General features: G+C 52.4%; 1 protein-coding gene across 1 annotated transcript in view; it reads left to right on the top strand.

Moving 5' to 3' along the window:
• The first annotated feature begins 11,799 nt into the window (after positions 1 to 11,799).
• LOC125952406 (lachesin) overlaps positions 11,800 to 12,646 on the top strand; it is a 43,015-nt gene continuing 42,168 nt past the window's right edge. Inside the window, exon 1 of the mRNA XM_049681865.1 lies at positions 11,800 to 11,909. Coding sequence (XP_049537822.1) covers positions 11,849 to 11,909 — 61 coding nt within the window. The 5' untranslated portion in view covers positions 11,800 to 11,848. The remainder of the gene's footprint in view (positions 11,910 to 12,646) is intronic.

Below are 12,646 nucleotides of genomic sequence, written 5' to 3' on the forward strand. Positions count from 1 at the left end.
TTACAGAAAAGCGGCGATCGGTGTTCCGACGGCGGCCACATTCGTGACTTGCCCACTGCCCACTGGTATCGGAGCACCGCAAAAACCAGTGGAGTCGCTGTGGAGCCACCCCAAACGCATCAAAAAGGGGGCTGGCCCTCCCGTTTGGTTTGGTTTCCCCGAGGGCTTCGATCGTCGGCCCACCATTGGTCGAATCCGGACCGAGGACCGAGAGGGTCCTTAACGCGTCCCGCTCCCTCTTCCCTTCCCGTTCGCTGGGACCGCGCCCTGGAACGTGGGAGGCAAACGGTTCGGCCTATCATCGGCATCGGCACGGAAAGCACGTGCTATGTGGCTCTCCACGAAAAGGGAGCAAAAAAGACAAAAAAACAAATAAAACCGAAAACCCCCAAATCCCGAGGGCCAACGCTCGGTGACGATGACGACCGAGCGCTGGCCGAAGCTCGGGACTTTCGGGAGCGAGCTCAGTCACCGCCGCACGGTCGTCGCGGTCGGGACAGCCAGACACTCACGGACACGGACGGACTATATATTCCGATGCTGTGCGATGGGCCGAGATGAACGAGCGACGACCGGTGACCGGCGACCGGAGCATAGCTTTATGCTGATCTACATCCATACGCACGCCCCACGTGCAGCGAGGGGTGCATACGGATCGTATAGTCGTGGAAAATATGCATATTCTACGCTATGGTACCTTGAAGTCCCAACCCCCCTCCCCTTTTCCGATGGTGCAGATCTACATCTACACTCGTCCTGAACACTGTGGCTGTGGTCGGTTCGTCACGATTTATGTTGCAGCAATGATCGAACGAATGCTAAACATATGTGCACACTGGTGCTTATCGTACTGCTAGAAGCGACTATTATAGTGTGTGTGTTCGTGTTTGAGCCTTAAAACAATAGGATTGAGGAGCAGAAAGACACACACACACGCACGCACACGTACGTGTACTAGAATCGTCAGTTTAACGCATCCTCGTCTTGTCACGTAGTGTGCGGTACGGAAACCAAGGCCAAGGAGCAGCAGCAGCAGCAGCAGAGTAGGGGTATCGCGTCATCCACCTTCTGCTCAGACGATAGCTCGACGACACTTGCAATTTTCTTTTTTTTCTTCCCCCCCTTTTCACTCGCAGTTGTTGTTTAATTTATCATTTGTTTTGTTGTAAAATTGCGTTCTACGATTTAATGCGTCACGTCGGGGGCGGCGGGATCGATCGAGCGGCCGACAGGACACGCAGGACACGCGTACTCAACTCCGCGTGATTGACTCTGCAACCCTCGGACGACGACGACTGGTTGTAGGGAGGGATATGTTTCTCCTGAGAGAGTTGTGCTTCCGTGGTCAACATTTGCTCTAGTGATCTACTGTATGTGTCTGTGTGTGTGTGTGTGTGCGCACGAGGCTAACCGATCTGTCGTCACCCCACACAAGCCATTCCCTTGCTGCTCCCCCCCCCCCCCCTCCTGCTCCAAGTGCGCGTTGACAATAAACCGTTGACATAAACGGCTCAATTTAAAACAATTTTCAAACGCGTTACAAACTCACGCTACAGAGGGGCTGCTGGCCATCCCACGCGGCGTATCCACGCGGCGAAAGTTTATTCGATTTGTTGTTGTTGTTTTCGGTTGCCCCGCATCTTAAATTGAGTTGCTCCAACACGCGCGTAAACGTGGATGGTCGTAGTGGTACTGGTGGTGCTGGTGGTGGTGTGCTAATAACCATTTCCGCCTTATGGGCTGCTGGGAATAGCTGGTAATTAATTTGGAGTTTGGAGCTGAATCGCTCGAACGGGGAGGGGTCCGTGTCGTCGTCGTCGTCGTCGTGTGTGTGTGTGTGTGTGTGTGTGTGTGTGTTCGTGGGAGCAAGAGTGAGATGAGCGGAGTAACCAGTGAGTCAAACGGTTTTGTCAATTATGCACCGTAATATTGAACCAATCGCTTGCTCGATTGATGTGTACGCTTTTAATGCTCGAAATGTGTTGAAAACAGTGGAAGTGAATTGAAAGAAGGAAAACATTGCCACCACCAGACCCCAGAAGCAGCATTGCATTCTGGCTGTCTTGAGAAACCTCTGAACCTGTTTTGAAACCCAAAAAACAGATAAACTTATCTCTAATCGAGGAGAACACAAGCGAATTACTGAGGGGTTGGGAGCGAGGGCCAACATATTTAGTTTATGTTTTCTAAACGGCAAATTCTTCCAGAATATTGTGGAAAATTTTGAAAACCATTCGAGGAAAGTTTGCAAAGGTTTTTCTTAAAATATTCGGTCATAATGTGAAGAATGTTTGCAAAAAACGAAAATGCAGTAATGGCAATAATTTCTGGGAGGCGTCTCTTCAAAAATTACACTTTGATGGTGTGCATCCGTAGCTTCGTGCTCGTGCTGTCTGCGAAATACAAATGAACTCTCTTTTTTTTTGATAAATTGGGGGTTTTTCGGGATTTCATTGTTTTCACTCCACTTGCCATAACTAACTAGTTTTACAATATCATTAGTTGAAAAAAACGTGTCAACAAATTTTATGAAAACTCAAAGCAATCAATATCTCTATCAGCTGTACTTCGATTGATCCAAACAATGTTTACACTGGAAGGTACACTTTTCATGAAAAAATGCCAAACATATATGTCGTAACAAAAAAATAATGCACTGGATTATAGATGTAGATGATGATAATGATGGGAAGAAACTATACAGCCAACGACCCCCTCCGGAGCGAAAGGTGTGAGGCGCATTATCAATTCCAACAAAAACCCCTCTGTTATCCGATAGCTAACAAGGCCCACAAACCCTCCAGTTTAACCTCTCCCCGTACCATTGCTTCGCACGCATCCGTTCGCTTTGTGTGTTTTGCTATCCACACCGCGGTTTTTGTGGGAGGGCGAGAGCGAGGAGAAGGAGAAGGATTTGACGAAGGGACCTGATCACCGCCCCAAAAAGCCATTCAAACCCGTTGTACGCAAAAAAAAAAACCAACCAACGCACGACTTAAGGGTCTAGCCTTTAGCGGAGGAGCATTCTATTCGCCAGGATGCGTTGCTCGGAGTGACCCAGCCTGCGTGGCAGTCCTTTACAGCTAATGAGGGGTGCCCAGGGTCCAGCAGCAGGGGAAACCAGGGAGCCAGGTCAAACGGTACCCACCTGTTAATCCCGTTCGGTTCGGTGGCAACTCTTGTGGAAAAGAGCGAAACGAAAAAAAAATTCAAAACAAAAACAACAACATTAAAGCCCTTCTACCGGACCTCCTAGCCTCCTAGCACCGCGTCAGTGCCGGTCGTGGGGCAACGCGAATCGTTCCTCTCAGTTTGCCTCGAAATTTGTATTCCTTGATGGAAAAGATTTCGATTTCTTATTTCAATGTCCATGTCCATTGCTTATTTCTATAGCAATTTCCATTTACAGGTTAACTGTCAATGGCTTAGCGCTAACTGTCGCTTGACGTCTTGTAACGTTTGGTAGCAAATATATTGTCAAACGATAGTTCACTGTTGCAATATGATGACCTTATACCGAACCAAATGTGAGTCTCGCGTCGTTTGCAAGACGAACACTGAACACTGAACATTTCCTTTTTTTCTATCCCGAATATTAACAAACTTTGACAGATCGCCAACAGTGTTTACGCTTTGACAAACGAGCTTGGTTGCGTGTGTGTTTGTGTGTGTGTGTGTGAGGCAATCTTAACGACGTCTGTCTCGGTTGATCTTGATCGCAGCAGCAGCAGCAGCAGCAGACCCCCCCCCCCCCCCGTTATAGTTTTCGGTGACTGCAATGCGCACAAGACACGCGTATAGTGTGTGTGTGTGTGCGTGTGTGTGTGCGTGTGTGTGTGCGTGTGTGTGTGCATTATACATTCCAATCACTGCGATGCGCTCTCGGCCGCGCGACTACGCGGATAGCGATGGACACGCGCTGGATTTAGGTCACCGGCCAGCTCGTGCCAGTGCGGCGTTTGCTACGTGCTCTAGTAGCAGCAGCAGCAGCAGATATCTGGATATCTGGAATCGACACCCATTGGTGGTGATGGCGCCAAACATTACTGCCAACTGTGTGTTTGTGTGTGTGTGCGTGTGTGTGCGTGTGTTTTGCAGAAATCTGCGGAGGCACGCAGTCTTGACGTGTCCAGTGTGTCAAGCAGGGCATTTCGTCCCCCACCCCCAATGAACCATCTTCTGCTGCTGCTGCTGCTGCTACTGTTGCTGCTGCCTGAAATTCTTAAGATGCGTGAATGCGTGGTTGTGGCCGTGGTCGTGGTGATTGTGAGTGATGCAGAAGTATCACAACCTGCACTGTGGTAAAGGGTAAGGGGAAAAGGGATGGGGAACGGGTTTTGCGCATATTATCGGGACACTTAACACTGAAGAAATCACTGGCAACTGGAATCACTGCTCAATCGCATCGCACAATTCCACAATTACCCATTCCCAGCTCGCCAGTGATGGGACCAGCTTTATACGACCATTGTACGACCTCCCCGGGGCTGGAATCGGAATTCCCTAGTCCGGAGTCAGTCCGGAGCCTGCTGGAGGACGGGTAGGAATTGCAAATACCAATCGTAACCTGGCGCACAAATTGTGCACGGAACGGAGACCCCGGACCCCCTTCCCCTCTCCAAAACCTCCAGCCTTCCAGCAGTCGCGCATTGGAATAGGAATTGACTTACTGGGGAGTTTCCAGATTCGTCATTCCGGATTTCTAAAATGGTGATCGCTCTTCGCAGTGGATGCTCCAGTGCTGCTGGATGGAGAACCCTCCCAGAGGACCCCCTCTTCCTCTCCTTCTCCCCCCTCCATTCGTCGATATCCTTCCGTTACCCGAAGTCGGAGCACTAAAAATGTAAAATCCTTCCACTGGGTAGAGGGAGGGGTAAGGAAGGAAGGGGCACCATTGGGACACGCCCGAGGGTTCCCCGGCCATTGCCAAAACTGCCTTTGCTTGATACTAAATTGGCTCGCTCCATTGCTAGTCACGCCGTCGATCCGCCTCCCAGGGGTACCAACCTGGGGTGTGTGTGTGTTGTAACGGGAAACGATCGCTTCCGCCAAGGGACTTCAATGGGACTGTTGCCACATCCCCTCTCCTTCGTCGGAGGCTCCACAAGGAAGCCCCTTTGGCGGCCATCTTTAACGCCTTCGCCGATCATCCGACTGACTCATACTCGAGTGGCGGTTGCTGATGATGATGATGACGGTTGTTGGTTGATGCTGTCGCAGTTTCTGTTTCGATCACTTTTGATAACACGATAACAACGGGGTTTTGTGCTAGCTGCTAGTGGCATCCGTCTTCGGCAACACACACACACACACACACTCACACACACGTGGGCGTGCAGCAGCTGGCCACACTACATCAAGTGGTTGCCACGTGGGAAATACGCCAAACGAGCGTGCATGCGTGCGTGCGTGAGTTGCTTGTTTGGGGCTTGTTCGTGATTTCTACTGCTACCACTGCTTACTAACACTGCACAATGCCTCAAGTCGTAGCAGCAGCAGCAGCAGCAGCAACAGCAGCAATACGACTCCCCCATTCACTTCCTTTGCCCTGAATGGGGTCATTTCCGGCGTTAACGAATTTATCAAACCAATGTAGGGGGAGGGGAAGAAAGGGGGACGTGTGTAGTTTTCATAATCATCCCCCTCCACTCCTACCACCCCACTACACCCTCCTAACCACAGCAACCGGCAAGCAACCAGCAGTAGAAGTAGCAGTAGTAGCAAACGCTACTGCTGCTGCTGCTGCTGCACCACATGTCACTGATATCTGAAAAGCTGTTGTTGTGGAACGATAATAAAGTGACGTGCCTGTTTCGCACCCCCTCCCTTCCTTACCTCCCTCACCCCTATCAAGGATTCCCATCCATCTTGCGCTCTTGCGCGTTGGTTCCGGTGGTGCTCGGACGGCAAGCTGCTGCTGCTGCTGCTGCTGCTACTGCCCGTTATCCAGGACCAGGATGGGGTCCTGGAGCTGTGCTGTAACCCCGGTCCCGGTCGCCTTTAGCCAACCAAGGGTCCTTTACGTTCCACTTTACGGTGCGCTCGCTGGTTGGTATTTTGGGGATTGTTTGTTTGTTTTTTTTTCTGGGAGCGTGATGCGCTCCCCCAGGGGGTGAGCTCCAGGAAGCTCTAGACCTGTGGCTACCTGGTGCGCGGTGGTGCACTTCCGCTCTCGACTCCCCCGCTCTCCGCCCACGATGGGGATTGGTTAATGGTTTTTGGTTCATTGTCGCCTGTCCCGCAAACCCGTGGGCGCCCGTGGTGCGTGGTACATTCCCGGGGGCACCACTCCACCCCACACTTTATCGCTTAGGGCTGGTCAATACCGTCCAGGACCGGACCGGATGTCAGGAGTTCCTTCGGATTCGCGCATTTAAATTTTGCGCCCCCGGCCTTTTTTGCACATTTTCATGCGTGCAGGAGCAAGAAGCCTCCTCTTCAGCCCCACCACCCCCACCCCCACAAACACACACACACCCACAACTCCCTTCATCCCTTCGAAGAAACACGAAACGAGAAATACTTTCCGGCGAAGATGTTACCCGGTGTTCGATGGAAGGGGGAGTAAGGATGGATGAAAAGGGGATGGAAGGAAGGTGAGGGGTTAATGGTCTGCGTGGTGGAACAAAACACCTTTAACCAATGTGGTGGAATGGACGGGGACAGGGACGGGGTTATGTTCATTTGTCAACCAACTTCCAGTGTATGGGTCCGTCCACTTGGCGAGACCGATTTTTTCTCTTTCACGCCTTCTTGCCCCTCGCCCTCGCAAAGTGGAGTTGGAATGCTCTTGGAACTTCTTCCTACACCCCCCCCCCTCGCCACCGGCTTTGATGTGTTTTATGAACCCCGGGGAGCACGTGAGAATTGCTCCCCTCAGTGTGTGTGTGTGTGTGTACCTTTGTAATAAAGAGATAAAGAAAGGGAGGTTGGAACAGCACATTGCAATGTTGAGCTAGCATGTGTTCCGCGAGGAATGAACGCTACGAGCGGCGAACGATTTCGCATCCCCCTCGAGGGGAGGGCCCTTACCCTCCAACAACAACAACAACAACAACTAAATCGTCGTGTGTGTGTGTGTCTTTTCTTTGGTTCTAGTTGTGGGATTATTACCACACTTCATTGCCATAGTTTTCGGAAACTTCTGACACATTTTGTTTATTGCCCCAGGATGATGATGATGATAGCCGATGACGACGACGACGACTCGAATTGCGCTGTCCAGCGCGGTCCATCGATGGCGGCGTCCATGGCCCCATTTTCCTCTCTCTCTCTCTCGCTTGCTGCTCTCGCTGACAGCTTAACTGCTGTTCGTTGTTGCTATCATCGTGATGATGAAGTTCTTTCCACCCGTCTTCCGGCCTTCGATCCCTGCTAAGGGATGAAGCTGTTTGACGTATGAGTGTGTGTGTGTGTGTGCGCGCGCGTGTGTGTTTGCATTGTGCGATCGCATAGACATACAATGAGCGTATGCGATGCCATGCCATGTTCATTTTTCATCCCGTTCAACACTCCAGCTCCAGAGGGGGGGACCTCCTGGACCGGGCTTTCATGGAGGCGCATGGTACTACCCCCGCAGTGGTCCGTGAGCGCGTAGAACGTATCAATAGAATAGTAATCGCACACCATTTGCGCTCCCGTGCCGTGCAATTGTGTTTCTTTGCTGTGTTTGTGTACAGAGGGAATGCGCGGTGAGTAGCGGAGGAGGAGGAGCTCCCTTAGCTCCCTTAGGGTAGGCGCGCGACACAGATATATGCACACACACAGCACAGAACAGCAGAGCGCAGCGCGATTTGATGCGATCACCAAAAAACCCTTGGCCGTCGCGCTCTACCTGCTTTACCAATTTTCTTTATCACCCCTAACACCCCGTTCCCAAAAACACCCCGGGGCTAAACGAGGGAAGCGAGCGGTGCTCACCAGCTACCATCATCACATGCATTAGCAGCAAATTTTCCTATCTCTACACACACACACACATACACTAGCAACGGCTAGAGCAGATCATGACGTCATGGTTGGAGGGGGGCGGTGTTAGGGTTAGGGAAAATGAGGGCAATGGGGGGACCGATCGTCTTTTCGGCCGATTTTCGGGGCATGCTAATGACATTTTTAATTAAAATTTATAACGAAATACTTAATAACTAGCAAACTAGGAGAGGGAACGGGGGTTGAGGGATGACCCGTGGGGTGGCGTTTGGGGAGCTGCAATCCGATCTGACCGAACGACAGCGACGGCGTCGCATTCCGTCACGCCGCACCGGGAGGCTAAGCGGCTCCGCTAAAGCGAACGAGGAAATCAAACCAAGGAGCAAAAGGGGGTAAAAAAAAACTCTCTCTCTTGCGCTCTCTCTCTCTCTCTCTCTTGCTCTCTTTCTCTCTCTCTCTCTCTCTCTCTCTCTCTGTGTCGCTCCTGCACTTCTATCTCGCTGTCTGTAGCAGCTGCAACAGTACTAGACAGCAGGGTAATGGTAGGGAAGAGGGAGCGGGGGGGGGGGGTTCGGTTTTTGGCCATTGGCCAAAACTTTTGCCACTCCGGCACTTCGTCATGCAGCCAGCGAAACGATGCCCTAGAGGCAAGGGAGACCCCGCGACTAGCAGACTACAAAAGAAAGCAACGCGATGTGTGTGTGTGTGTGTGTGAGTGTGTCACCGTGCGGCTTGTGGTGCAGGCGCGAAAAAACCTGTCCCATATTAGCACCAGGATCCGGAACCCTTGGGACCTTTTTGGGACAAGCGGACACGCAAAGCGAAGAAATCCCGAGCTACGGCGGCGGCGACAGCGAAGAAGAAGACGATGATGATGATGATGATATCCGCGCAAAAGAGCCCAAAGGACATGGAAATACACACACACACACACATACACACAGATCGATTAAAAAATGCCTGCACAACACACACACATACACGGGAACGAGAAAAACACACGAAAAACAAAAATGGATGCACGTCGCTGGTCGCTGCTCACTGCTCATTACGATCGCCGTACGGTCCTGGTCCGGGTTTCGGTGTCCTGGTACTCACGTCAAGCATCCACCACCACTCCGGAGTGGGGCCACTGCTGCACTCTACGGTAATTGCCGTCTCAGCCACGCTCTCAGCCGCTCTCTCCATCGCATTTGTTGATTTTTGGACCTCGAAATGACTTTTTCCCGGCGCTTCCGGGCCAACGAGCGGCCCTGTCCGGCCCGGCCCGGCCAGACACTAATCGTAACCTGGCCACCAGCCGGACACTGCACACGATGCTTTGCTTTGATGTTCCCGGCGGGGTGCTTGTCAATTCGTCTCAAAAAAAAATAGAAACTAGAAACCCGGACCCGGAAGCTGCTGAAATGCTGAATGTTACACGGGCTCGGGTGCTTGGGGGTTAATCAGGCAATGGCGACACGGTCAAAACCCGGAAATGACTGACACTGACACCCTTGGGACTGACACCCTTGGGAGCAGGGAGCTGGAAACCATCTTCGAGGCACTTTGAGCTTCGTTTGCGAATTTTCTCTGGAATGTTGCACCGGTGCACCTGTCCATACGCTCGGCTCGCTGGCCCGCTTTTTGCCCGCGTCCGACCTATTGGAAACGGAACTGAGCGTCAAGCGTAAGCTCGAAAATTAAAATATCAAACACACACACACGCGCACACTTTTGTTGTCACATATTTTATACAGAGTTGTGTGTTGATGTGTGCGTGTGTGTGCGTGTGTGTGTGTCGAACACGGGAGCATAAAGAGATGCATCACCAATTAGTGCGTTTTTTGGTTTTGCCCCCGGGGGCGAGCCCTGGGGGGGGGTAGGAAGGTAGTAAGGGTGTGTGTGCTGCAAATCCCGCTGACATCGCTGATTACGCCGCACGCACGCATGCATGCGCGCGTGTGTGTGTGCGTGTGCATCGACGATGACGAGCCAAACAGAACAGAGCGCGTCAATCACGACAAAAAAAAAGCGAGGAAAAGAAAACAGAAAAAAGCAACGGGGGTCACTATTTTACAGGACGTACGAGAGTGTGTGCGGTAATTGGACAAAAATTGGTGTTAGCCAGCCGTAGCGCCAAAAAAAAAAAGTGCGCTAAGCCGCTTTCGAGTTGCCAATTCGTCGTCGAAACAAGGGGGTTAAATGAAGACGAAAGGTAAACACAAAGTAAAGCACAGCGCCGCCGGATGGCCGCATTATTGCAGATTGTTGCAGATTGTACCGACAGTCCGACGGTCGGTCCCCCCCCCCCCCCCCCCCGTTCCACTGTCCGTCCCCGTGTTCGTGTATTTCTTGCAAATGATTTGACTCGCGAGGGAAATGAAAATGAACAGCCCAATCGCACACGTCGCACGTCGCACGTCATCGATCGAGCAGTCCAGGAGCGCCATCAAGGGCTCTTAACCCCCCTCCCCCCCTTTCCTCTTCCCCCCGTCGTCATCATCATCCGCGACACGATGGCCGCGGGCAAATCAAATCAAATCTAATCAACCGGGAAACAAGTGATCGAACATAAATCAATCGCTCGCCCCTTTTGCGATGTTCGCAGGCCATCTCTTATGCAGGGCCCTTGCTTGTGCACCAACCTCAGCCTCCCCCTACCCCCCTCAAACCCGTGGAGTGGGCCGATTTGTCCTTCTTTCGCTTCTTTTATTGCCGCACATAAAAAAAGAAGGGAAGGGAAAGGGAAGGGAGCAGTAGCAGCGGCTGGCTGGCTGGCTGGCAGAAGAATCATCAAAACGCCAAACAACAAATCATCAAAACGCCGGCGCGCGTGCTGCACCTCACGTCCGCACCCCCCCGTTTCCTTTTATTCCCATCCCCCACCCCTTTCGTTCTCCTTCTCAGACTACTCGGTTGTTTCAAGTGTGTGTATGTGTGGATCGCGGTCTGCGAGCCCGTATTCAATTCTCTAAAGATGTTTCCTCCCCCCCTTTCCCCCTGACAGGACCCATTTCCTCACCTCCTCCCCTGCACACACACACAGACACACACAGACACACACTTCTCTACTAACCGCAACTCGCGTTTTCTTCTTCTCTCATTTCGTTGCAGATTAGACATAAATTTTGATTACTGACGCCCCTCACTCCACTGGCGGCGAACGCGCTCCGCTGCTGCTGATAGCGCCATTCGGTGGGCCGGAAACGCGGTTTCGGTGCTCCCTGGCGGTGCAGGACACCAGTTTAGGGTCTCGCGCGGACGCCAACGCCGGCACCAGCACCGGAAGAAAACAAACAAACGGCACAAAACCGGTGGGCGGGTAGGAAGGCGGAAGGACGGTGAAGGACGTGGCTAGCGGGGTGCACTAGTACGTGCAGCCCCGAACCCAAGCGGGGCAAGCGGCAAGCCTCGCGCAATTAACACGCGCCCGGTGGTCGGTGCCATAAAAACAAACGTCGTCGTCGGCCCGGAAGTTAGTTCCGCACCCGCTGGTGAAACGCATCGCAGAATAGAAACGGACAGGAGGAGGAGAAGGAGGAGAAGGAGGTGGTGAGCCAGGTGAACAGCAGCAGTCATCAATCACTGCAACCGATCCGAACACACACACACAGACAGACAGACAGACAAACGGACCGAGTCCGACGTCCTATTCAGCCGATAACGCACCGACCCCCCGGGGGTGGACGGCAGATGTTGCTTGCGTGAGGTGCATCTCACGCAGCATCGCAGCACCCTCACCCTCCCGGATGCCGGTCCCGGAGTACCGAACCTGACGGTGTAGTAGTAGTAGCAGCAGCAGCAGCACTAGTCGATCGATCTAACGCCTAGTGAGTTACGGTTTTTCCCGTGTCTGTGTCTCTGTGTGTGTGTGTGTGTGTGTGTGCAGCAGCAAGCCGATTCTCTGGTGCGGCCAACCATCAATTAGGCCAACGGGATGGAGCGGGTGTGGTACCGGTGCGCCGTGCCACTGCTGGCAGCCCTTCTGCTGATACAAGGTAAGAGTTACGATCAAGAAGATGTAAATTTCATCCCCCTCGACCCGGGGGAGGGAGGTGGCACAAAAATGGGGAATAGGGCCCTTTCTCTTTGTCTCTCTCTCTCTGTCTCTCCTCGAGATATAATTCTGGGGGGCCTATAATTTCCCAAAGAGCTGCCCTTTTGTGCGGGGGAGGTACTAAGGGTAAGTTGTAGGGGTGCAAATTTATAGATGGGGTACCAATGATACACACAAATCCGCCACCACCACAGTTAGACCAATTAGAGGCTGGATGAAAAATCATTCATCCCCCGTCCCGAACCTCCCTCCCTCTCTCTCCCTGTGATCCTACAAGGATTCCCCAGGCAATCGATTGCACCCCCTCCCCTCCCATATATCCGTTCAATTAGGTAGGGTTAGTCGCACAGCCGCGACCGACATTGGTAAGACCATAGTTCAACCCCCTCCCCCAAACCGAACCACCCCTCTTAATGGGGATCGTTTCCCGGGCGAAGGTTGTAAAATTGATTAGCATTAAACGGTATATTGTTGTTGGGCCCAGAGACACCGAAGTGCGGTGGTGGTGAGTGGTGGTGAGCGGCGGAATTAATTGCGCCCGAAAAAGGATACCCGAGAGACAGAGAGAGAGAGAGAGATTGCCAATTGTTTACGTTCACTGGAGCACTGGAGCACGAACGCGAATGACCCGGGAAAGGTCACCCGAGACCCAAGATATCTGCCAGAGCATGGCAGCTA

This window comes from Anopheles darlingi, chromosome X (genome assembly GCF_943734745.1).
Source record: "Anopheles darlingi chromosome X, idAnoDarlMG_H_01, whole genome shotgun sequence".
Lineage (NCBI taxonomy): Eukaryota > Metazoa > Arthropoda > Insecta > Diptera > Culicidae > Anopheles > Anopheles darlingi.